The 27792-nt window shown below is 46.3% G+C and overlaps 1 protein-coding gene across 1 annotated transcript in view; it reads right to left on the bottom strand.

Annotated features, from left to right (window-relative positions):
• The window catches only part of CDYL (chromodomain Y like), a 156171-nt gene that overhangs the window by 60865 nt on the left and 67514 nt on the right, over nucleotides 1-27792 (bottom strand). The window contains exon 2 of the mRNA XM_059937831.1: nucleotides 9831-10497. Coding sequence (XP_059793814.1) covers nucleotides 9831-10497 — 667 coding nt within the window. The remainder of the gene's footprint in view (nucleotides 1-9830; nucleotides 10498-27792) is intronic.

Genomic DNA, 27792 nt, shown 5'->3' with positions numbered 1-27792 from the left:
ACAAAACTAAAAGACGTGATAAGCCATACGAAACATGTCCTCCGCTCCACATAAAACATTAAAAGGCTGCAGCCCCCGACTCCGTGGCTGGGGTGGCCAGAGGTCCGGGTGCCGAGAGCCAGACCGAGGGCAGAGAAGGGAAGGAGAGGACCAAGAACGTGGACTAAATTCTCCACAGTGTGGCCCAAAAGGGATCAGGGTGGAAACAAGATCGTTTTTAAGAGGTCAAACCCCGAGGAAAAGGGGTTGTGAATCCTGACGTTCTCTGTCAGTCCAACGTTGGGACAAGCACCAGCCATTGGGTCGTGAGGACCAGTGACGGGTGGATGGGATGAAGCAGGGGACTGGCCGCGGAACGCCGGGCCGGTGCTCTCCCGGGGTCAGAAGTGAGAGGTCAGGCCGAGTCCCAGGGTGGGAACGAAGGTGTGAAGCCCGCCTCTGAGGGATGCTGGGGCAGGACCGGGAGGGCGGAGCATCGGTCAGTGACAGGGGAGAAGACACAGACCCGGAGGAACCTGCCTGGCACCGCGGGACCCAGAGCCTGGGGGTCAGCACCTCCACCCCAGAGCCGAGGGCAGGAGGCCCGGGGGCAGGAAGGCGGGCGGGACACCCCCTCCCAGGAGGTTGAGGACGTTGGGGAATCTGACGAGGACACAGCAATGAACGCTGCTAAGCTGGGGGCAGATGAGAAGGGAGAAGCCAGCTCCACGGCGGAAATGCACGGAATTGAACGCTGAGGTCATTTCCACCTCGAAAGGACCTGGGCCCGAGGCCCGGGACGGGCTCCACTGGTCTGAAGCGCATTCTGGCGACGCGGGGTTCTGGAAGTGGGTGCATCTCGGGAGAGGCCCGAGTCATTACCTATCAAGTTGCCTCCTGCATGTTGTCACACAAAGTGAAATTATTCACTGGTGTTTTAAAAAGGATGTTCTACACCATTAACCTACAGATGTTTTCTTCCGTTTTTCCAGCTCGAAAAATCACCTCTCACTCCATATTTGCACACAAGCTCCAAAGCTGCCCTGGCTCTTACTTCCTTGGCAATCTCTCCCATCTCCCCTGACAGATCTGCTGTCTCTTTTCCACTCACACTCTTTTTAGAAGACAAACACTGAGGATGAAAGTAGAAGAGACAAAAATCCCTCCGGCAACTCGTCCACTCACATACAAATGTTCATCAAGCACCTACTCTAAGTAAACAACCGGACCGGACGATACAGAAGATTCCAGAGGAGACTGAAATGCTTTCCCATCCCACCATCTACAGTGGTATCGAATTTGTCCACCTGGTCTGGATCTTCGCCACCAGATTTTGCTCTCAGAGATTCCTCTAGGGAACCGGCTCTCCTCCACCTGGTCCGGGGTCCCGGGCCACTGCAGACCTCTCCGCCCACGGCGAGGGCATCCTGGGGAACTTGACTCCTAATAAGGGTCTTCCTTCAAGTGGTGCCTGATAAACTGACTTATGAAAATCACCTTTCCTCATGTGTAATTAATAATGTGACCGACTTTTAAAAGGTGACATCAAATTAGAAGATCAACACAGTGGCAGCCCCAAGACAGGACTGCGAGGACCGCAACAGGCAGTCGTGCGCAACCCAACTTACGCACAAAGCTAGGAAGTGAGAGGGCAGCAGCGGCCGGCGGGGAGAGGAGGACCACGTCCACGAGAGAGGAGCACGTCCACGAGAGAGGAGCACGTCCACGACAGAGAACCACGTCCACGACAGAGGACCACGTCCACGAGAGAGGACCACCCAGAAGACGGAACAGGACACTCACTGGAGCTGTTATTATTCAATGGTCAATACTTAACACGCACGGTTTTCTGTAACCGAGGAGAGCAGAGTTATATTTTAAATGTACTCAGTAATCCTAAATGTGTCGAGACTCTCGGGGGCTCAGCCCAGCTCCCATTTCTACTGCTTGTCGGCTGGGGTGTTCCCTGGGGAACCAGACTCTGGGTGGGCTGCTCTCACCCGCTGGAACTCCTGGGAAGGAGGAGACGCTTCTCTGCCCGGTCTGCTGAGAGGGTCGGCACGCCAGCCCTCACCCTCTGAACGAAGCAGAGAGCCCGTGGCGGGGAGACGGGGTGCTGGGGGTGGCTGGATCCAGCTGTGCCTGGATCCTACTCTGAGCCAATGCAGGCATTTTTATTTGCTTGTTTAAACCGATTTGAGTCATTTCACTCACTGGAGACAGAAAAAAATCTCGACTATTATAGTACGGTCAGTATTGTGAATCATGCTTATAAGAAGTCCCTTGTCGCCCGTGTGACACAGAAGAACCAAACAGGAGTCAGGAGTAGGTTCTATCACGGATCCTCCTGTCCCACCAACTCTACCAAATCACTTTCTCTTTCAGAACCAGCCTCGTCTGTAACACGAGATGCTCTGGAAGCAGCAGCAGCAGGTTGGAGAACTTAACGACAGAACAAAGGCGACAGAAGGGCAGGCTCGGAGGTGAGACTGGGTGGGTGTCCACACACAGCTGTGGACAGCTGCCCGTCAAGAACGTCACTGGCGGCATATCCCAGAAGCCCAGTCCCCCGCTGCAGGTGACAGCAGTAAGAATACAGGATACAGAAGATGAGCGGGGTTTGGAACAGATGTTCAGCCCCACTAGTCGGCAGCAACAAGAGCAAACGTTAAAAAAAAAAAAAAAGGAATTTCACCTGAATATGTGATTGTTCTCCTTCTGCCCGTGTACCAGTCGGTCAGTTACAAAGTTCAAAAGGAGCAGGAACTGCAGTCAGAAAGGTTCTTTCTTTGCATATGACCTAAGGAATCCAAATTCTTTTAAAATTATAAAACTCCAAGTTAATAAAATAACACACTTTGGTATATTCAAACCTGGGCAAGGACCATAAAATTAATGCAAATTAATTTGGGGTGTTCTCTTTAAACTGCTGTAAATATCCCTTAAGGCAGAGACCAGACAGGCCCGTTCACTCTATCCCCTGGCGTGGGAGCCAGAAGGACGGGCACACATGGTGGCTCAGACCCGAGACGAGTGCGGTCCCCGGGCGAGGGTGACATGCACGTTCATGAAGTCGTCACACTCTGGAAAAGCTGAGCCACCCATCCCTCCCTCCACACACCGCCAACACCCCCCTCGCCGCCCGCTGCAAAATAGGCAAGGGCTATATAAAGGGGACTAACAGAAAAATAAATGCAAACCAGCAATTATAACCTGTAAACACAGAGTTTTCATGTTTTAAAATTAAAACAATGATACCATTTTCTACCTTCTCATTGGGCAGATATTTAAAGGTGGATTAAGAACAGGTCAATGGGCACCCAGTCTTCAAGCTTGTTTAGAGAGCAATTTGCTACCATCTGAATCTTAGGTCAGTCGTAGCCCTTGCATTTACTCTTGGTCACAGCAGCAAGCGTGCAGCCTCAAATGATGCAGGATAACAGTGGTGTCTATGCACGCGTGTACGTGCGGGTATAAATACACACGTGCACGGGGCGGGGGGAGGAGAGAGCAAATGAGGCAAAATGCAGACAATCGGTGAACGTGGATAAAAGTGTAGATGGGTTTTTCTTGTACTGTCCCCCAACTTCTCCATAAGTTTGAAATAGTATCAGAACAATAAAAATCAAGTTTACGACTCCAAGAGAAGTGAGGTAGAGATGTGAGTCTTAAAATACAAAGTTCTCCAAGACAGGATGTCAAATGAAAAAGACAAATCCAAGAACATTTATGGAGTACGATTCCGTATCGAAGAGTACAGACACCCAGAAAAACGTCTGAAATGACACACGTCAAACTATTAATGTTCCCTCTGGGGAAGGAAATGGTATTCTGAGGGGAGGTGGCCATGGTCAACTTTCCTATTTCGCTCAATGTACTTGTAAATTACTTGTGTCAAAATTCACAGTATTTCTGGAGTACTTGTGTTTGAGACAGGAGGTACGTTACCATTTCTGCTGTTGTAACATCAATTAAATTTATTCATTTACGGGGGAAAAACTCACGATGCCTATAGCTGTGGTTCTCACCTAAAGGATGCGCCCAGACACAGGCCCCTGCGGGAATGCAGGTGTGCTGGCAGACGGGAACACGACACACTATGCCTGAGGCCACTCTAGCGCCTTAAGGGCAGGGCCAGGGATGCTGAGCCAGGGGACCACCCAGGCCCAGGCGCCACAGTGCCCCCTGCTGAGAGGCAGCGACATGAAATCACTGAGGCCATGCGGTAAACAACCACGACATCTCTGAAAGAATGGAGGAGGGTTGTTCACGTGGATCTGAAAATACATCCAAGACGTATCATAAAAGTAAAAAAGAAACCTAAGTGGTAGAACCACATGACAAGTATGAGCCCACTGATGTACTGAAAAGATGTACATGTCTGTACAATTTCTGGAAGAAAAAAAATGTTAGCAGCAGTTCTCTCTGGAGAGGAGGAGAAGGAGGTGGGATTTGGGAGGGGGGAGCTTTTACTTTTCATTTCGTTCTTTGAGATGTTTTACTTATTTTATGTTTTCCTGTCATTAAAAATGTTTAATTATTAAAGTATTTATTTCAAAATAATTTACAAATGCCTAAAGACAATTTCAAATCAAGAGCGAATAGGAACTAAATCTAACTATAAGAACGTAAAATATACTACAAACACAAGGATTTAGTAGTGGATAGTTAGTTCCCATCTTGCTCTACAAAACCACAAACTCACAAGACAACACAGCACAGGATGGCCTGAGGACCACCTGGAGGGTGTGCCGGGCCCACCTGAGATAGAGTCTGGCTCGACAGGTGGGGCGGGGTCTGGGGGGTGCGTCCCTAGCAGGTCCCCAGGCGCTCATGCTGCTCTGGGCACCGCACTCCGAGAACCGCTGGAATAGGAAGAGACACAAGGACAGTGGAAACGAAAAGAGAAAACCCAGCGGTCACAAGGGCTCTGAAGTGGGCTCACGGGGTCAACGCTGCCCCGGGTCCCAGGCACTCCTGAGCGCCCTAAAACCTCGCGGAGGGGCGAGGAAGGGAGAGTCTCCCAGAAGCAGAGGTCGGAGCTCGGCAGTGGGGTCGGGTCCCTCCTGCTGGGACGCGGGCTGGTCGAGGGCTGGCTGGGTGACTCCCTGAAACGTCTTAGGCCCGTTGAATCTGTCACGATCACACTTAGTTCATTTTACACAATACAGGAGACGTGATTACAAACAGTGAGCTGATGTTTCAGAGAAAACGGTACATTTGGAAAGTATGTACAGCGTACGGGTAAAAGGAGCGGTCACGACAGGTGTAAGTGAGAAAGTGGGAAGAATGAACACTTCCAGGGCTGTGCACCCAGGCACACTGGTAAGTACCTACGCCCGTGTCCACTTTAATGAAATCCGAACTGGAAACAGGAGAAGAGGGTTTAAGGGTGTGCATCGCACAAAACCAGTGGGGCCACGTGTAAAGAAAGAGGCTCGCTCTTCAAACAAGTGGCAAGTGGAAGCACCCCTTTAAAGGCCTGGGCTCCACATCAGGGACCGGCAAAGAACCGCCCATTTACAAGTTTTCAGGTAAAATGATGACGGTCTGTACGTTTTCAGAGACTCCTGGGGGTGACCGACTTCACCCCACAGGCTGCTGCCGCAGGGCAGAAACCTCTTCTCCGTGGGGCCTTGTGCCTAAAACCCCACTGGAATCTGAAGCACATTCAGGTTTGGGGGCTGCCGAGCTCAGCTCAGGAAGGAAACGGGGCAACTGCACCGTTCTGCGGGGCCACCTACCGTGTGCTCAGGGCGGGCAAAGGTGAGCGCCCGCGAACCGCTGGCGGGTCACTTCCCCCCTGCGGCCTTGCCGCGTGGGAGACGACGACAAACGCTTGCTGGTTTCAAATGGAAATCCTTCGTGGTGAGCCCTCGTACACGCATTTAACTGACGGTCTGCTACAGTGCGGCTTCAAACGTCCTCTTGTCCAGCGGACACTTCCTGCTGGGGCCCCACTGAGCGGCGACGGCCTCTGGGCACTGGTCTCCTGGCCTCCTAACTGTCCCTGCAGGTAAGTTCCAATGTCAGCGCCTACACAGCAAGTGGCCCCAGGGCTCCTCCTGCAGAGGAGCTCTGGACCGGGAGCCCGGGCCTCACCTGCTTCATATTCTTACTGGGAGGAACTTATGCCGCAGCTCCTCCGAAGAAGCCAACTTTTCCCGAAAATTTCTCCCAGGAGCTTCCTCTGACTGAAATGCTCATGGGGTGGTAGACAGGTGGTGTATTAAGGTATTTCCTCCATCATTTTCCTCCTAAATCTGTTAGCTTTGACTTAAAATCCAGCAGCCAACCCTACATGATAACACTGATAAGGTTTAGACCTCATTTCAAAACAAGTTTGCTACTAGTATTTTCTCAAACGTCATACTTGTGGAATGGTGATCAACTATATATTTGAATTCACGAAAGAACAAAGGAACAATAATACAGTTTTTAAAAGCAATTGTTTCTTTTGTAGGATTAGTTCATCAGGCAATTAAAAGAGCATGAAAACAGTAACTTATTAATAAAAAAGAGTAGAAACACAGCTGCATTGCCTAAATGTAAAATTTTTTCTATTTCTGAGTGAAGCAATATACTCATCTTTTAAACCTCTGTTTCATACTTAAAACAGTCAAAAACCAAACACACATATGGTTAGTCTGTAAAAGTCACTGTGTGTGTGTGTGTTAAAATTCTCCAGAAACATTTACTCTTTTGGGTAACAGACATTTAAGTTATCTGTTGTGCTTGGTGGCAAAAATATCCCCCCTACTCGATTAATGTTTTGAATAGGAGATGGTTCATTTCCCAATGACTCCACAAGTATCTGCTTCAATTAGTTTTAGAAAAACAAATCAGGGTTCTGGTGCGGCTCTAAAATTAGCATGGAAGGTAGAAACAAACATCTGTGTTAAGAATGTACGAATGTGGACCAACCACCCAAGAGGGCCTCGGTCCTGCTCGTCAGGAGACAGACACGCTGAAGGCGAGGATGTGGTTTTCCGGAAGGTTCCATGCTCTGGACCACACGGACCTTGTCTTTTCAATAGCACCCCCTCTCGTTTAGTGTGACCCAGTGACAGGGCGAAAAGGACGTGTCACACAGCCTCTTCTCCAGCAAGCACTGTCCTACCCAAATCACTCCCGCCACGCAGAGGCCCTGCTCTGGCCGCGGGGAGGCTCAGCCCCGCAAGACAACATCCCTCCCGGAGCCCACAGTCCAGTGGCAGGAAGAACGAAAGCATCTTCCATGCAGGAGGGTGACAGAAAGCAAAGGCACCCAGTGACCCTGACCAGCGTCCGGGACACCACTGCAAGCCTGGTTCACCACGGCCTTAAAGACGTTCCCGAGGGGCTGCCAGACTTGCTCCCATCTAAGTGGGGAGGAGATTCTCAACCTGTATGGGACCCGGGTGGGCAGGAGAGAAGGGCGGTCACAGGGGCCTTGGAAACGTATGTTACTCTCACCCCAATCAACTACCTCCACAGAACAAGATAAAATAATTTAAGATTTTACGCTTACACGCCCCCTGTGGTTTTAACCACAGACACCCTTATAGACACTGAAAAATTTCTGAAATGGGTAAGAGTGATAAAAAAAGGAAGTTACCCACTTTTTATTTAAATAGAAGCCGCAACCCTCCTTATATACAAAACTGAGGGCTTCTGCTGAGGGCAGCCAACCCTGCAGAACTGTGCTGAAAGCAGAATGTGGGAACGGAAGAGTCAAAATCGTTTTGAAAATTATGCGTCCCCTCCGGCCAGAAAACGTTATGCACACACAAGCTCTGTGGACAATCAAAGGGGAACCCCAGGATCTGAGCCCTCTGTGCCCGACCCCCAGGACCAAGGCTTCCCAGAGCAGGGTGAGGAAACTTCTTCTGTTAAAAGCCGAACGGCCCACCTTCAGCCTGCAGGCTACACAGTCTCGTCACAGATTCACCTCTGTCCCCGCAGCTGGAAAGCAGCCAGACTGCAGGTGAACGAACGAACGTGCCTGTGCTCCAATAACGCTTTGCGGAACAGAAATCTGAATTTCTTCTATTTTCACGGATCGTGAAATATTATTCCTCTTGATTTTTTCAAACATCAGAAAATGCGACAACCATTCTTAGCTCCCAGGCCACACAGGGCTGGGCCCGCGGGCTGTCGTTTGGCGGCTCGGGCCCAGGCCTCGCCTGCAGCACCAGAGCCCAGGCGGCACCTGGCCCGAGCGTGCGGTGAAGCAGGAGACGCTTCTTTCCCTGGTGAAGGTGGCCGGCAGTGGCGAGGAGAACACAGGGTGGGAACTACGAGACGTGCTGGTTCCCGCCCGGCCTGAGCGTCCCAGCCTCTCCGGACTCGACCCCCGTCTGTAAAGTGGAGCCTCCGATTATCGGGCTGTCGGGCCTCGCCTGCCTCCGAGCCTCTATGCTCCTTCCTTGCGCCGAGGTCACAGGGCCGCCTCTGTGAGCAGGTCGGCCACCCGAGAAGCCAGCTCTGCGGACGAGCTCCAGGCGGAGGCCAAGGGCAGGGAGGAGCGGCATCGGGGCAAAGCGCGTGCCTGAGAAACACCAGCGCGAGGCCCCTGTACTGTGCAGAGGGGACCCTGACTTCCGTCACATCCCCCTCCCTGTGACCCAGGGCCCAAGACCAAGCCTGCGGACGCACCACAGCAAGACGGCAGAGCAGTGTCTCAGGGGAACATTCCCCTGGAGGAAAAGAGCGCCCCAAACAAACCAACATCACTTTTCCTCATTTCGTATTATTCTACTAAGTGTGGGCTGAGGGAGATGCACACAGGTACAGAGACCGTCCCACTCCTGCAACACGGAGGGCGAGGGGGCACGAGGGACGAAGGGACATGGGAGCGGGTGGCTCTTGGACCAGAAGGAAGACCAGTGTCCACGAGGCGAAGAAGGAACAGGGCAGAGAAGAGCAGGCGCCCCGACGTGGAGAGGGAGCTGGACAGGCAGGGGAGGGCCGCGGGCAGACTCGAGGCCGCCTGCCCACCAGGTGCAGCAGCTGGCGACCGGGGATCGCGCCCCGTCCAAGAATCACAGCAAAGGGGTGGGAGCCGCCAAGAGGCGGGGAGCAGGGGGGCCAGTAAGACAGCAGGCAGGTATACCCACCGTGAGGTGAGGCATACGTTAGAGAAGATGTAACAGAATTCTAGAAGACGTGGCGGCTCGCCAGGCACAGGAAAAGGGCAGGGAAGGTAGCTGCCCATGCTGATCCCCAGGTGTCCTGTCCTGGGGTCGGGGAGGCCCCAGGATGACCACCCAAGCTGCAGCGTCCGGGTCAGGAACAGGGTAAAGGCAGAACAGAAAAGACTACCCACACTGAACGGACTCCTGCTCCGAAAGAGGGATCCGAACAGTTGACTATTTTAGAGAGACCAGTCGAAGTCCCAAAGGCTCTTAGGTCATCAATATCCTCCTTGAAAGGCACTTCCGGTTATTTAGATGGGTTAGCACAACAAGAACCATGACTTCTAATCAATACCGGCCACACGTAGAAAATTCAGATGGATTCCTAACATGAGACCCAGTGTCTAAGAGATGCATAAAGGTAGAAACTAGCTGTAGAAAAACAAACAAACAAACAAAAAACCCAGCCATAACCTACTCAGAGTGGGACACCGTTTAAATCAAGTCAACGTGGTGGCCCAGTCTGTGGACGGCCAATGAAACAGAGACAGCCAGTGCTGACTTCAGACGTCCATGTCAAAGGCTTCAAGTGAAGAAAGCAGGGGCTGGCAAAATCTCTCCAGGGTCCCCGCAGACAGACATCTGTCAGAAGCGGCACCCGCAGGAGCCCCCGGGCTCACGCCAGACTGCCCTCTGGGGCAGGACCCCCCACGCCACTCCAAGACCATCACTCACCTTTCCCGTTCACGGCTAGCCCCGTGGCCACGGCCGCGGTCATGGGGCCGGACACCTGCGGCACCAGCGGGTGTATCCGGGGCCGGCTGCCCATCCGCGCCCGCTCGGCGCCGGGGCCCAGCAGAGCCCCGACCGGCTTCTCGGCCGCCACCTCCGGCGCCACCGTGTCCTCCTGCCCCTGCTCGGCGGGGTCCAGTTTCTCGGGGCTCTCGCTCTGAAAGCCGTCCCCCGCGGTCCTGCTCTTGATGGGGCTCTTGGGCACGAGGATCTTTATGCCCGACTTGGCCAGGTCCATGTTCTTCCGGGTCGAGAGGGACGGGGCCGGGTTCTTCCTGAACTTCTGGCTGGCGGCAAACAGCGGGCTGGCCTTGGGCTCGGGCTCTTTGCCGACCACTAGCGATTTAGGAGAGGCCTTGGAAAAGCTGCTGTTGGTGGATCTGGAGATCTGCTTCCTCGCATTGTTCGGCGAGGTCCGACTGGTCCTGGTGAAGGGGCCCTCCTTCTGCTTCTCCGAGTGGCGCCTGTTGAAGTCGTGGATGTACTCCTCGCAGTTTACCAGGTGCTGCTCGGGCTCCCACGTGTCGTCCTCGCTGTCGTAGCCCTTCCACCGGACCAAGTACTCCGTCTTCCCTTTCTTGTTTTTCCTTTTGTCAACGATTCGTTCAACCTGTTCACAGAGGAAAAGAGACAAGTGTAAACGTGTTATCTGAAAAGTAAGGTGCAAGCGTAATAATAATGGAACATCAAGAATAATAAAAACCGCAACAGGTGATGCACGTGGTCGTCTCTTCCCGAGCCAAACCATCTGAAAACAGAAGAGTAACAGAACATTCGGGGTTTTAGCGATTTCCTTGAAATTAAGTCAAACAAAAGGCTAAAATTTTATGCTCAGAATATATGGATGTGTTAGGGAGCTTGTTTTTTTGTGATTCAAGAGAAGCTCTCTTTTTATTTTTTACATTGAACGCCGACCACCTGAGCTGGTTTTCACAGTCACAACTGGACCAGGGCTGGGCATCTCCAGCCTTCTGCCCGGTCATCCTGTTACCAACAGCAGGCGCCCAAGAAACAGCACGGCTGCGGTCCAGGCCGAGCTCTGAGGGTGGCACCGGCCCACGCACCGAGGAAACAGGGTCGGTACTGACAGCGTCACTTAGAAGCACTCGGTTAAAATGAGAAAGGTCAACAGAGGACTTAACGCTTTATTGGTAATAAAATGGTGTAGAATGGTCAGGTTATTTACCTTTAAAACTTGGTTTTAACTAGTGTGAACCGACATCTTTAAAGGAAGACTCTGTCAGTCTTTGAATTTGATGATCAACACATCCCGTATCAAATTTATGAATTTACACAACCTTGGCATGAAACGTACTGTTATTACCGTGACAAATTCCACTGCCTTAATTGACATCCTAAGTGTAGGTGGGAGAGCGTCTCTGACTCGTGGGAACGAATCTGTTTCACATAATGTCCCCCAAGTTATTGGGGAAATACAATCTGTGGCTACCTCTCCAGTCAACACAGAAACCACCAGTCTGCTTCCCCAGTGGCAGCAGGTACCTCGTACCTCGTAGGCAGAGGCCTGGGCCACACGGCAGGCAGCTCTTTAACTAAGGAGACAGGGTCTAGGCCATTATCAGGGTCTTCAGCAAACTTCTGGCAAAGCTACAGGTTAGGCCAGCTGACACAACGGTGTACCTAGTTCTCCAACATGCCAAAATAGCAGAAGCTGAGTACAGCTGCAGACGCTGGAGGGGAGTGGGGAACACCCTACACCCCAGCATCTGCCCTACTGTCAAAATACCCCCCAAACTTGCCAGTATACCTACCTGGGGTGTAGAGAATTAAAGCCCTGAACTACAGAAGAGTCTAAAGTTAAATACACATTACTGCCTCCGGGCGACAAGGATTAGGGGAAGGAAAGGCCTTGTTTCAGCAGAAGGCGGGTTTCACGCCAGGCAGACCCTGTGTCACAGCGGCGTCAGGCCTGCACGGTGGGCCCTCATGGTCCAGGCTGCAGCGTGGGGAGCTTTCAAAGTTACAGAATCTCGATGTAAAGAATTTTATAAAACAAATTCTTCATAAAAGCACAGAATTACAGACAAAAGTTCTTTTTGTTAGGATTTCCTTCTAAAACTCAATCTAAAAAACCTCAAACGTGAAAGAAGTAAAACCAGGCTTTCCTGAACATAGCAAAGTCCTCTGATGGTTTCCAGAGCAGTAAAATTAATCAAAAAGGGTCACTCCGAACACCCAACGCACGCCACAATCTCGGGGTCCAGGAAGGTGCTGGGATGGCCTGGGGGTTGCACAGGACAGAAAGAAGAGCACGGACGAAGGTTCACTAACCTATGAACAAAAACCCACGGAGAAACCCACCGCGGTTAAAGAGCTCAGTGAGAGAATGAAGAAAGTAACTCTGCTATTGCTGCAGTTAAAATACCGAACAGCCTGAGAAATAAAGCATGCAAACATATCCGCTTACAAGAAGAAGACCAAAGTTGCACCATCATCAATAACTGTGCCAGCGGCCCTGCCGGTGGCTAATAACTTGCTGTGATCCCTCCCAGAACAGTGGGCTTCCAGGGTAACTTTGCAACCAGAAGCAAGGCTGAAGGCTTTTCTCAGGTTTGAGTCGTACACCGATGCCTGGGTAACCTGGAACAACAGAGCATCACCGTGGAAAAAAGAATACATACAACCCTGCTTATGTCAAAGAATTCTGGTGGACCTTTGAAGCAACAGATGAGGAAGACAGGTTTTTCACCAGCCATGTGAAAGGTGTGTTAACTGTTAAGGACAGGAAAAGTTGCCTTAACTACTAAGAACGGTTGTTAACTATTAAAAACACAGGCAGATACATTGTTCCACTGGAAGAAAGAGAGGAATATACACATAACTATCTGACCACATGGGAAGGAAACCAAAAGCCCACAGAACCGAGGGGATTGGACCCTTGAAACAAGGGACCCCGGTGGCTCGTACATCCCCAGAACTCGGCAGAGAGCACAGTCTCTCTCTCTCTTTTTTTTTTTTTTTTCTGGCCGCACCGCGAGGCATGCAGGATCTTAGTTCCCCCAACAGGGCTCGAACCCGTGCCCCCGGCAGTGAGGGCTCGCGGTCCTAACCGCTGGACGGCCAGGGAAGTCCCAGAAAGCACAGTCTTAGAGGCTCCAGGTGCCAGACGGTGGAGTGAGAGGAGGTGGGTGGGGAGGCGGTCACAGACAGGAAGGCCCCACAGAAGGGGAGCCGCCAAAGTAACGCCCAACGCCTTCAAACCCCGGGCAGCCTCCTGCTGCGCCACCAGGGAAAGCAAGACCTGGTGCGTCGGGGAGCAGCCCAGACCACCCCCACCGCAAAGAACACTGGGCCTTCTGCTGTCACCTCCCAATGGACCCGAGGCCGGCATGACAGTCAGTGTTGGAGCCACCTATGCTGCTGTACCAAGTCCCCACTCATCTCCCAAGGGAACCACTCAAGGTCCTAACAACCTGCCTGCCTTCTGCCCACGGTGGTTGTGACCTTCCTCCTTTCACTCTGAGAAGCACTGGGCCAGGTGCCACCAAACTGGTGAGCACATCCTCCTGCCCAGAGAAGAGTCGGCCACCAAGGGGGCCGTGTCTGGCAGCTGCGTCCACACAGGACCACGTGGTGAGGCGTCAGTCTGCAACCGTCTCCATTCTCCTCATTGTCAGGCCACAAAGCGGGGAACCATTTACTGCCGGGCTGATGAACTGGTCAACACGGCGAGCCACTGATCTCCACGGATCTTCCTCGTATCTCACCAGGCGACCCATGAGGCTTTCATCCTCTCCTCTGAGAAAACCACATCCTTGTCAGTTTGCCATCATCTAAGTGAAACTCAAGAACCGTGACGTGTCTGTGATTTCACCCCATCTGCAAGCTATCACGCGAGTCTGCACTGTTTCATGGATGTGGCAAAGGCAAGACCCCTGATCACAGCCAGAGGACTCTCTGTTCCCTAGCAGCTGCAGCAGCCAGGGGACCAGCATGTCCCTGCTCCAGTCCCCACGGGATGACACAGACGGCCAGGTGAGGCCCATGCACACAACGGGGGATGTTACAGGACAGGAAGCCAGTCTTTTACGATGGGCCGTGAGCATGCCTGCCCCGACCTCTGGCAGGAGAAACTATGGCTGTCTTCTAAACAAACATCCCTGGACAGCCCTGAAAGACGTTCAAGGCGGGGGAGCGGGGGGAGAGGGAAGGAGCAACTGGATGAAGGTGGTCAAAAGGCACAGACTTCCAGTTATAAAATAAATAGGTTCCGGCGATGTACAGCATGGCAACTGTAGTTAATACTGCTCTATGGTATATTTGAAGTTGCTAAGAAAGTAGATCCTAAAAGTTCTCATCACAAGGAAAAAAACACTTCTCTCTCTTTTTCTCTTTTAATCATATGAGAGGATGGATGGTAACTAAATTCATTATGGTGATCATCTGGCAACATATGTAAGTCATTATACTGTACACCCTGAACTTACATGGTGCTGTGTGTCAATTATATATGATAAAACCTAAAGGAAAGAACGATGTTCATGAATTCAGAGTAAATACTGTTAAAAATTAAAATTTCCCAAATGTATCTATAGATACAACACAATCCCAATAATAATCCCAGCACGATTTTATGTGGAAACTGCCGAGATCTGATCGTTTACATGGAAAGGCAACAAACCTGAAGAGCAACCCAGAGCAATCCTGAAAAAGAACTGACTGGAAGACTCATAGAGCCATACTTCAAGACCCTCTCCCAAGAACCAAGAGATTCCCAACAGTGTGGTACTTACACAGGACGTACAAGGGGATCAATGGAATAGAGGAGAGAGCGAGCCCAGAAGTAGACCCTCACTTAAACTGGCCACATGATTGAGTGATTGATTTTTGGTGACAAAGGCTTCCAAAGCAATCCACTTGTCTTTTCAATAAATACTGCTGGAATACTGGCTATCCATCCGTATGTAAAAAAAGTGAACCACAACCCTTATCCCAACCTTTACACACAGAAATTAATTCAAGATGTATTTTAGGCCCAATTATAAAAGCTTTTATATGAAGCTTTCATAGCAAAACATAGGACATCATCTTTGTGACTTAGGGGCAGGCAAATGTTCTTTAGGTCACAAAAAGCAATAACCATGAAAGAAGGAAAATTGATAAATGAGACTTTATCAAAAAACAATGTTGAGAAAATGTATAAACACGCCACAGACTGGGAGATGATATCCATAAAATTTATCTTCAAGGACTGGTCCCTAAGACTAATAAAGAATTCCTAGAATTCAATACTGAAAGGACCAAAATGTAATTTAAAAGCAGGCAAAGGATTTAAGCATACATTTCCAAAAGAAGATAGACGAATGGCCAGTATACACATTAAAAAGTGATGAACATCATTGTTCATGAGGAAATGCAAATTAAACACACAACGAGATACTACTACATACCCATTAGAATGGCTAAAATGAAAACACACCAGGGATGTACAACTGGCATATTCATACAGTGTTGGTAGGATTTTCAAATGGTACAGCCACTTTGGTAAAAGGTCTGACAGCATTGCATAAAGCTAAACAAATAACTACCCTATGACGCAGCAATTCCAATCCTCATTACTTACCCAAAAGGAATGAAAACATACACCTACAAAAAGACTTGTACAAAACTATTTATAGCAACTCTGTTCATAATGGACCCAAACTAGAAACAGTCCAAGTTTCTGAGCGACTGGACAAACTGTAATACGTACGTACAATAATCTCAACAAGAAGTCAACTGGTGATACATACAAACACATGGGTGAGTCTCAAAACAGTACACTGAATGAAAAAGCCCTACTCAAAAGACTACTCATTGTATGATTCTATTTAAATGAAAATTCTTGAACAAGCAAAAAAAAAAAAAAAAAAAAAAACCCACCCCAAACTATTATTGAAAAAAAAACCCAAAAACAAAGGTTGGTAAGGAATTAACTGGGAGGGACATCAGTGAACTTTCTAGCTCAATAAGCCTTTGGGTTGCAAAGGTACATGCCTTTGTTAAGGTTGGCAACCTGTATAGTACTTAAGACCTGTGCACTGCGTCGTTAGAAAATGTTACATCATTAACAAATATGTATAAACACATATGGAATTCAAGTTAATGAACTGCATGCTAAATGAAGTTTATCAGGGGGAAGTGTCCTGATGTGGGCACTTACTATGAATTGCGTCAACAAGTGAAATGGGTGGGTGGATGTATGGATGGCAGGATGACAAGGAGAATGTTCAGGCAGAATCTGCAGGGGGCCTGTGAACGCTCACTGTAAACTCCTTTCCACTTAGATGTTTAAAATTTTCCATCATTAGAAAATGTTGAGGAAAAGTCAATATTTATTCTTGATTTTAAAAACTCAGAAATAAAGGAAGTTACAATAACTACTAGGAAAAATAAGCAAGTTCAGTAAAGTCACAGGATTAATAGTAGTATTAAATAATTAAAATGAAAAATTTTCAGTCTCCATTTACAGTATAATCAAAAAGCAAAATATTAGCGATAAATTTAAGCAAAATGTCTAAAACATCTATGCCGAAAATGACAAAACATGGCTGAGAGAAATGAAAGAATACTTATAAACCGAAAGAAACACCATGTTTATAAATCGGCACTCAGTTTTATTTAGTTGTCAATTTTTCCTAAATTGATACACAGATGCAAAAGAATCCCAATCAAAAATCCCAAAGCTCTTTTATATAAATTGACAAATTAACTCTAAGGTTTTGTATGTCAAAGTTAAGAACCTAGAATAGCCAAAACAACCTTGAAAGAGAAGCACGAAGTTGGAGGGCTTATATTACCTAAATTTAAGACTTACTCTAATGGGTAAAATTCAGACAGCAAGAGTAAATGCTGACGAGGACGCAGGACTAGTGGAACTCTCATACATGCTGGTGTAACACATTACTTACTGAACAGAAACCCCAATTAAATAGAGTCGGGAGACCAGCAGGGGGAGCTCTCACCCCTGCGACAACAGCCAAGCCCAACAGGAAGAAGAAAGACTCCCCTTCTTTCCTGCCAGGACTCAGCCAATGAAAAGTCGGGCTCTGTTTACTAAGCCTGCCCCCTCCCCTGTCCCCTCTATAAAAGCGTCTCCTTCCCTTGCCGTGGGGGGACTTGCACATGGTTGTTCGGCTGAGACCCTGAATTGCAATTCTCTGCTGATCCCGAATAAACCCATCTCTGCTGGAGAATACCTGGCTGTCTATTTGCTTCAGGTCAGCACTGGCGAGTATGGAAAATCGTGTGACAGTTCCATAAACATACACCTACCTCAGCAATTCTACTCCTAGGTATTTACCCAAGAGAACCGGGAACATACGTCCACAGAAAGACCTGTACGAGAATGTTCAGGGCAGCTTTATCCTAACGGTCAGAGACTGGGTCAGCCCAGGTGTCCATCAACAGGAAAGCGGATGAACAAGATGAAGTATATCACACCCTGAACTGCTGCCCACAATAAGACAGCACCAGCACTGACCCCTGCAACACGAGTGAATCTAAGCATCATCGCGCTGAGTCAGTGAAGCGAGACACAGACCGTACACTACGTGACTCCACTTGTTGGAGGGCCCACCAGGGGCAAAACCAACCTGTGGTGAGAAATCAGAGCAGGGGAGTCTGTGGATGGGGTTGGGGGGCACAAGGAGACTGAAGTGGTGAAAATGCTCCATCTCTGTCCAGATGGTAGTTACGCCGGCGTACACATTTGTCAAAACTACCGCACACTTAACATCTATGCACTTTCTGTATGTAAGTCACACCTCACTCAGCAAACTCAACAGAAAAACTCCTAAGCAGCTCTGAGGCTGGAATGAACCAGGGGATGAAGAGATGCTCCTGGAAGATGACATCTAAACCAGAGCTGGGTCCTCAGAGACCTGCGTCCTCCCTGCAGCACACGGCCCACCGGTTCCCCTGGCCACAGTGCTGGGGAGCTGAGTGCCAAAGCCGAGCGAGGTGGGCTGGAACGGAAACACAGAGAACGTGTGATAAATGTAAAAACAGGACCAGCGCAAAATAAAACTGACAAGCTGTGGAAAGTATGGACCAAGAGGCTACTCGTCTTACCGCATTAAAACCTCTTTCAAAGCTACAACAGAGCAGGGCAAGAACTGTGAGTAAGCAATTCATGATGGAAAGTACAAGCCACCACCACCCCATGAATAAGGTTTAACTCACCAAAGGGAGACACCACTTTCTGTCTGGAAGGCTCACGGGGGTGAGGAAGCAGCCTGACTGCTGAAGGCGGGAGCTGTGTTATGTTCTGGAGGGCGATTCCACAAAGAACATCGAAGGGTTTAAAACACTCTTACTCTGTATTCGAGAATTCAGCTGAGGAATAAACTCAAGGAAATAACCGAGTGGATGCTCAAAGACGGCGGCAGGTGCAAATGGAGAGCAGGTGAGGAGAAATCCAGGAGCCTGGAGAAGGCACCCGCCCCACTGCTCGGAACCAGGCTCGGAGCCTCGCTCCTCCTCACGCACGTAACCACAGGCACAGAGTTGCCGTTCTGAGTTCCTTCAGCACTGACTGACTGAATTCTGCCCTATTATACGTTCATCCATTTATTCTCGAGGCAGGCTGGTAGAATGAAAGGATAAACATTTTCAATGGCCATGTTTTCCAAAGTGTTAAACGCTAAGTGAACTTTCTAACCAAAAACGAAAGAGAAATGTTATGATTTAGGTTATCAGCAAATGTGGATTTCCATCTGCCCCATGAAAAATGCACAGAACGGTACCATCGTTATTCCCATTTCCTCCTTCCATGAGACCACCAGATACTCGAGCAGTGATATGCCTCTCGGTATATATGCAGGAAGGTAGGGAGACTGTATATATTGTTACTGTCTCCCTTCTCAATATGTGATCAGAAATTCTATATGCATACACATTAAATGGATCCTGTTTGCTAAAAGTCATAACACCCTACCCATCCACTTTTTCTTACATGACTTACACAAGTAAAAATGGATTCAAGTTGTTTAAAGGGTAAGGCGCTTAGAAATTTTACAAGTCACATTTCTGGTATTTTGTTCCGAATAAGAGTAGGATGGTATCTGGTACCAATGAAACCACTTGCTTCTTGCATACTTGACAGACAAATCACAAACTGAGTCATATCTATGTATGTGTATTGTATAAACAAGGGTGAATCAGAACTTTTCCCACACAGCTGCTGCAACTGAAAAACTATAAAAACATATTTCATAACAACTATATTATTCTTTAGATACCTCAAAATAGAAAAAAGTATTTGTTATTTTTCATTGACAACACAAACCAAAAATGCCAAATAGAGAGCTTGAAGAAATAATAAATTCCTGTTCTGAGTCAGAATGCTTTACTGTCTGGCTTTATTAAATGGATGGAGACAAAGACGGAATTGTTCAGGAAGTGAGAACAGATAAACCAGGATTTCTGACTTTGAGAATTTTCTTTTTAGCTCCATTTTCATAACAAAATAGCAAAGTTAGAAACTACGGTCCTACAGGCAAGCTTCCATATATCTACAATTATAAAAACTTTGCCAAAGTATTCACTTTTAAACCTCAATGTTCCACAAAGAAAGCCAAACCGAAATGCCAAGACATGCCAAAATTAAGTTAAATAAGAATGTACCAGGCGCACACGAAGGACTCAGTAAAGTAACGTTTGTGACAGACTTCACGGATGCCGTTTGATGAGAATCTTTCTCATGAATGATAAGCTGACTCACGCAGAGGGTACCTTTGTGTGGAAAACCCCCAAAGCGCTCTGCGAACAGGAATGAGTACATCCACCAGGGGAATAACACCCACTCTGGGGTGAAATGCGGCTGGCTGTTCTACAGCCCACGCAAATACACTGGCACACACAGACTCAGACCAATGACAAACAAATCATTTAGGAGCCAGAATATAATTGCTTTGGCCAGAAAATCAAAATCAGTTCCTGCGTGGAGATGCGGGATTGAGGCCACGAAAGTGATCCTCCAACATCATCTGTCCCAACTCCACGGAGGGACACTAGGGGGCAGCGCAGAGGCAGAACGGGAACCCATTTCTTCCACCGTAACGTGAACCTTAGAGACAGTGGGAGCTGCAGCACCAGGGGTGTGCAGAGTAGTTTCTGTGAGAAAGCGCCCCTCTCTATTTCCTCCAGATGCCATCTCGGGGAGAACGCTTAGGGCGGAGAGGCACTGCCAAATGCGATTTCTACACAGAGCCCCGGCGACCTGGAGACGGCCATGGAAGTGCTAAGTGGGGTCAGTATGTGCAGACTCTAAGTCTGACGAACCAGCTCTGAGATCTGCCAGGTAGGAAGCTCTGATCGAGACCCTCAGGGTCTCTATGATGCACCCTTAGAATCCATCTGAAGCACATGGATTCTAAAGCCCAGTCCTGCTAACCAGTCAGCACACTCACCAATTCCACCAATACGTACCAAGTCCCTGCGACACGTCAGGTTTCTGCTTTTTCTGAGGTTATAGGAAGAAACAAAAACAGTATTGCTTTCTTCTATTTTGGAAGTTATACTCAAGTGAAAGGAGTCAGACAAATTAATAAATGTGAAATACATTAAATATATGTAATTGCTAAGAAGAGAAAAACCCCAGGAAGAGGACAGGGTAATGGCAGAGAGGTTGGTCAGGAGGAGCTGAGCAAGGACACCTAGAAGGACGTCCAGCCAGAGGGAACGGCTGATACAAACCCAGAGGGCAGGGGTGTGCCTGGAGTGCGAGAGGAACAGGAGGCAGGCGGGGGGTGGGCTGGGGGGCTCAAGTGGAGGTGACAGGGGAAAACGGAAAAGACGAGGTCAAGGAGGCTGGGGGCAGGGGGAGAGTTAAACTGAGTGCCTGTAGCCGAGCTTTATTCGGGGTTTCCTCTCAATAAGGCGGAAGCCGGGGACCGGCTCTGGGCAGAAGAATGGTGTCTGCTTTGCATTTCAGAATTACAACTCCAGCTACTTTGTGGAATTAAGAACGGGTAGGCGACTATGACAACCCCAGCAAGAGGAGGTGTGACTTGGACTAGGGTGGTGAGGTGGAAGACATGGTGAGAAGTGGCTGGATTCGGGGTCTATTTTAACGGGGTGCTGATAAGATTTCCTGATGGACTGAATGCAGGATAGGAGGGAAAAATGAAGAATGAAGGCTAACCAAGATATTTGGCCTGAGTAACTGGAAAGATGGAGTTGACATTTACTGGGATGTGAGAAGATACAAGAGTTCAGTTTTAAACACATTAAGAGGAGACGTGGAAGAGGCCATGTGACTCACACATCTGGAATTTGGGCTAAAGATAGAAATTTGGAATTTGTAGGCATTAAAAGTGATTAAATCCATGAGATCATGAAGGGACTTAAGTATGGATAAAGAGAAAAAGGAGTTTGGGGACTGGGCCCTAAGAGACACAAACACTTAGAAGATGGAACGAACAGGAGAATCCAGCAGAGATTGCAAACAGCAGGAGTGACACTGGAGGAGGGCTCGGAAGTGGCCCCCAGAAGCCAGGTGCCCTACAGGGGGCTCAGTCATTACGTCTAATGATCTTACTAGATCGAATCAGACCCAGAAAAGAGGAAAGAAGAGGTTGACAAATCCTTTCCACTGAAAAAACAACTATAAAAGTTGGCAAAGTTGAAGAACAACTACTTCAGGGCCCCGGAAATCCAACAAAAGGCAACCAACAGATTGAGAAGCATTTACTCATGAAAATCCGCTGAACTCTGAGTAAGAAGTAGAGGAAGCTGGTGACCTTGCTGCCTGAGGCTGTCCCCCACCACGGCTCTGACACACTGGTGCTTCTACCATTGTGGGGCTGGCCTGGAAAGCCTGCAGCTTAGCTGTCAAGGGGACTGACTTGATCTGAAGCAGAAGGCAGAAAACCCCTGCCGGGAAAGGGCTGCAGCTCTCCCAGCCAGAGGCTGAGGTCCCAGCAGTGGTGACTGACAATGGAGGAGCACGCAGAAATTTACAGGGAGAGCCTGGAAATGAGACAGCCATTGAGGGGAGAGATGACCACTCCACACACCCCACATACAGTGGACACTCAAGGGGGCTAGCACAGAGCAAAACCAGTGCAGCCCTGAAAGCTGTTTGAGCTTTGAATGCAACAGAAACACAAACACAAACACAAACACAAACCCAATGCAGAGGGTGGAAGCCTTATGGGCTCAAGGTGTCTGACCATGACCTCTGACCAAGACTTGACTCACAAACTACACAGACACAGGAGTGACCTCTAGAAAGTCAGGCCGAAAATCAAGGTAAGAACTGGGATGGAGGGAGCTGAGCAGAGAAATCCGTGGCCATACAACGTAGGGCCACAAGATTCCTTGGATTACATCCAGGCAAGCGACTTAAAACACGCACACACTTGCAAAACAAAAGCAACAACAAAAAACTCAGGGAAAAAATTAAAATTCTGAAATACACATAAAACACCAGGAAAGTATGAGCCATACTCAGGAAATAAAACAATGAAAACTGTCTCTCAGTTTACTCATAATTTGGATTTAGCAGAAAAAGACTTCAGGTCAACCCTTATAAATGCATTCAAAAAAACTGGAAAAAAAAAGACTCCATGTTTAAAGAATTCAAGGAAAACATGATGAAAATTATTCAAATAGAAAATAACAAAGAAATAGACCCTACCGAAATAGAACAAAAATTCTAGAGTTGAAAAACACAGTAAGTGAAATAAAAAATTCACTAGATGGACTCAACAGCAGATTTGAGAAGGGAGAAGAATCAGTGAAATTTTCGAGAGACTGATAGACTTTATCCAAACTGAAGAACAGAGAGAAAAAATATATTAAGAGGACATATATAATAAAGAGGACATAAAGAGAGAGAAGGCAGAAAAAAAGATACTTTAAGAAATATGGCTGAAAACATTCCAAATATGATGAAAAGCAATTATTTACAGATTCAAGAAGCTCGACAAAGCCCAATTAATATAAATCCAAGGAGATCCTTAGTTAGAGATACAGTTGATAAACCTTTGGAAGCTAAAGACAGAGAAAATCTTGAAACCAGTAGAAAAATAACAACTTAACATATATAGGGGAACAACAATACAATTAATGGTTGCCTTTTCATCAGAAACAATGGAAAGTAGAAAGCAGCAGAATGACATATTCAAAGCACTGAAAGAAAACCAACCAAGAATTCTATATCCAGCTAAACTATCCTTCAAAAATGAAGGCAAAATAAAAACATTCCCAAATAAATGATACTGAGAAAACACATGGCCAGCAAAGCTGCCTGACAAAAAACACCGAAGGAAGTTCTACAAGTTAAAAGAAAATGATTCCAGGCAGTAATGCAAAAGCAGGGGAAGAAAGGAAGAGCAGTGTGGGCAGTAAATATGTGGGCACACATAAAGACTGGTTGAATATTGTTTCTTTTTCCTTCTCAATTTCTTAAATGAAACAAGATTATACACAGCAAAAATTATAGCACTGTACATGCTTGACAATTTAGATATAATGTGTATAACTATATCACAAAGGAAGGGGGAGAAAAGAGAGATATATTGGAGTAAAGGTGATACATTGACTTGAATTAAGGTAGTATTAACCTGAAGTACATTGTGATAAACTAAAATGCCTATCATAATCCTTACAGCAATCACTAAGAAAATAATTCAGACATCATTTTAAAAAATCACAGAAATTAATATCATAAAGGCAAAAAATGTTTAACATAAAAGAAAGCAGGAAAGAAGAAACAAGAACAAAAACAATGAGATAAACAGAAAACAACTAGCAAAATGACAAAGCAAAACTATTCCAATAATTACATGAGAAATGAAAGAACTAAACACTCCCAACAAAGAGCAGAGGATGGCAGAACAGATTTAACAAGGCAGCTATATGCTCTACAAGAGACTCAACTTTAGATTCAAAGATACAAATAGGATAAGAGTAGAAGGACAGAAAAAGATGTACCATGCCCAGAGTAACCACTTGAGAGTGATTATACTCATATTAGACAAAACAGACTTTCAGCCAAGAAATATTATTAGAGACAGAGAGGAACACTTCATAATGATAAAAAGGTCAATATTTCAGGAAGATACAATGACTATAAAAGTATGCATACACCTAAAAGAGTCCCAATATACGAAGCAAAACCTGACAGAAATGAAAGGTGAAATAGACAAGCCTACATTTACAGCTGAAGATTTCAAAATAATACTATCAATAACTGATAGAATAAAACAGAAAATCAGCAATGATATAGAAAACTTGATTGCTATCATCCAACTCACCCTCCCTGACATTTACAGAACACTCCATCCTGTAACAGCAGAATACACATTCTTTTCAAGTGTACACACAACATTTACCACCACAGACCGTATTCCAGGCCATAAAACAAGTTTCAGTTAATTTGAAAGGATTCAAGACATACAAAGAGATCCTGACCTAGACACATCATAGTCAAACCATCAAAACCTAAAGACAAAGAGAAAACGTGTTCAATGACCACAAGGAATTAAATTAGAAACTAACAATTTTGGAAAATTTCCAAAACTTGCCATTAAACAACACACTTCTAAATATTTCCCACTGGAATTCCCTGGTGGTCCAGTGGTTAAGACTCCACGCTTCCACTGCAGGGGGCACGGGCTCGATCCCTGATCAGGGAAGTTCGGCATGCTGTGTGGTTTGGCAAAAAAAAAAAAAAAAAAGTTAAATACTTCCCACTGGTCAAAGAAAAAAAGTACAGGAGAAATTAGAAAGCATTTGGAAGTAAATGAAAATGAAAACATATCAAAATTTACGGCATGCAGTCGAAGTCGTGCTTAGAGGAAATTTTATAGCATTAAACACGTATCCAGAAAAGAAGTAAAGAAGTTTAAAAAAAATCAATAATCTAAGCTTTCCACCTTGGGAAACAAGAACATAAGAGCAAATTAAGCCCAAAGCAAGCAGAAGGTAGTAAGTAATGAAGATCTGAGCAGAAATCAATGCAACAGCAAAACAACAAAACCACCCAGAAAAATAATAAAACCAAAAGTTGGTTCTTTGAAAATATCAACAAACCTGATAAACCGTTAGCTAGACTGACCACAAAAAGAAGAGAGAGCACACAAATTATCAACAACAGAAATCAAAGAGGGACATCACTATCTACGTGGCAGAAATTTAAAGGACTACTAGGAAATAGTATGTAACATGAACAACCCTATGCCAACAAATTAGGCAACTTTGATGAAATGGAGACATGCCTAGGAAAATATCAGTTATCACAATGGACCCCAGAAGAAATGGAAAATCTATACAGATTTACAAGTAAACAAATATACTCAGTTATTTAAAGTCCTCCCACAAAGAAAAGTACAGGCTCAGATGGCTTCACTTATGAAATGTACAAAATACTTAATGAAGAAAAAAACAATACTATACAAACACTATCAGAGAATAGGAAAGACCACTTCTCAAATCATTCTGTGAGGCCAGTATTACTCTGATAGCAAAGCCAAACAAGGACATCATAAAAACAAAAGTAAATTTTAAAAAACCCTACAGAACAATATTTCCCATAAGCACAGACACAAAAATCCCAAGCCAAATTCACCAACATGTAAATAGGATTATACCCAATGTCCAAGTAGGATCTCTCCCAAAAATGCAAGGTCGGTTCCACATCTGGAAATCAATTAATGTAATACCTTATTAATAGAGACTAAAAGCCACATGATCATCTTGATGGTCACAGATAAAGCATTTGACAAAATATAAGTTTATGACCAAAACTCTTAAACTAGAAATAGAAACTTTCTCAACTGGATAAGGAAATCTACAAAACCCTACAGCTACTATCACACTTAACGTGAAAGGCTGAAGACATTCCCCTAAATATCCTAGAAACTATAAGCAAGATGTTAGTTCTCAGCACCCCTACTGACCATCACACTATAGGTTCTACATAGCCCCAAAAGGCAAACACATACAGATCGGAAAGAAAGAAAAACTGTCTTTATTTGCAAATGATATGATTCAGTATGCAGGGAAAAACTAAGGAATCTACAAAATAACTGTAAGAACTAATAGGTGGGTTTAGCTAGCTTGAAAGATACAAGACCAACATATAAAAATCTTGTATTTCTATATAAGAGCAATGGATAATCCAGAAGTGAAAATAAGAAATACGAAAGAATTCCATTCAACATATCAAAAAGAATAACATACTTGGGAATCAACTTAATGAAAGAAGTTCAAGAGTTTTACACTGAAAACTTCAAAATGTTACTGGAAGAAATTAAAGCTCTAAATAAATAGGGCCCGTGGGCTTCTATTTGCAGGAACTGGGTAGATCTGTGAAGTGGTGGGTCCTGACATGCCCGGCTGGGGAGACAACTGGTACTCAGGGTGTGTCCCCACAGGGTAGGCGCTGGGAGAGGAGAGTTTAAGGTTGGGGATTAAGGTGATATGGAAGACTCTCTAATACTTTATATGCACATACAATGTGGTGTGGGGTTATGGTGTTGCTTGAAATGTGTGACTAGTTGCTAAGTGCAGGGCTACTGATTCTGGAAGAGCAAGCCACGGTGCTCTGTGTCCTTAAATGTTTCTTCAGACCCTCTGTCTCCAGATGCCTTCTCACGGTTCAGATCCACAAGTAACACTATGGGGCAGAAGAACGCCCCAAATCAGTACTAACAGTTAGGGTCGCTCAGAAGATAAGCATAAAGCATGCAAGTACAAGTCTGGCGGTAAAATTGGGGAATAACATCATTCGATTTTATAAAACCAGCATGTTGACACATGCTCAGAACTTGTCCATTCACCAGCCTTAAATTTTCTCTTTGAGGTGAATTCATCTGACTTTGCTTACTTAGTTTGCCAACTTCAGGACCAAAGCCAACAGCACCGTTAAGACTGGCTCTTGCTCTAGTAGCACAGAGGATATATTCTCAAAGGGACCAAAAGAAAGTCCGAGTATTTTCATTTTCGCTTACGTCCAGGAACAATTCCTGGCTGTGGAACCCTGCTTTCCCATTATCCACCCCTTAGCCCTTGTACCAACGATGTACTGGCGTGTAACTTTCCAGTTGCAAACAGACTTATACACCCAGCGCTTGCTTTTCAATAATGTTTTTAAGTCTGTATTTCATAAGGAGTATTTCCTACCAGAGAGATTACCCTTGCTTCATGTGAAAGCAATGCTTTCTCTGGCCTCCCCAAAAGAAACATTTCAATTACACAAAAAAGTAGGGGAAAAAAGAGAGAATTATCTGTATTCTGCTTGACCACCTAGCTAATCAACCCTAACATACTGCCATAACTGATTTGGGTATTTCTAAATAAAAAAGCAGTAAGATACAGTTGAAACCCACTGAGTACCCCCAGTCTTCAGAGGTAACCACTATTTCAAATCTGATGTTTATCATTCTCCCGTGTCTTTGAAAAAGTGTACTACTTAACATGTGTGTATATCTAAGTAACACAGAGTATCATCTTGCATGATTTCAAACTCTATATACTTTTAATTTTCATCAATGTTTTTGAAAGAAATCCATCTTCATACATGTAGATCTAGCTCACTCATTTTAAAGGCTATATAATATTCCACAGCATGAATGATACACTCATCCACTTATCCATTCTCATGCTGATGGACATGAGTTGCTCCCAATTCTTCTGTTAGAAACAATAATGCTGCAAATATCCTTGTTACTTTGGCTAAATTCAATTTTTTTCTTTATGGTTTTTGGTCCTAATGTCTTGCTTTAAAAAATCATTCCCTTCCCCAGAATCATAAAGATAGTCTTTTACTACACATGGAAATGACTTCTGTTCAGTGTGTGGTAGGGAATTTAATTTTGTTTCTTTCTCGCATGGATAACCAAATATCCTAACACCATGACCCAAAGAGCCAATCCTTTCCATACTAATTTGTAAC

Source organism: Balaenoptera ricei, chromosome 11, assembly GCF_028023285.1.
Source record: "Balaenoptera ricei isolate mBalRic1 chromosome 11, mBalRic1.hap2, whole genome shotgun sequence".
Classification (NCBI taxonomy): Eukaryota; Metazoa; Chordata; class Mammalia; order Artiodactyla; family Balaenopteridae; genus Balaenoptera; species Balaenoptera ricei.
Note: the sequence above shows the minus strand (reverse complement) of the source record. Positions and strands in the feature narration are given on the sequence as shown.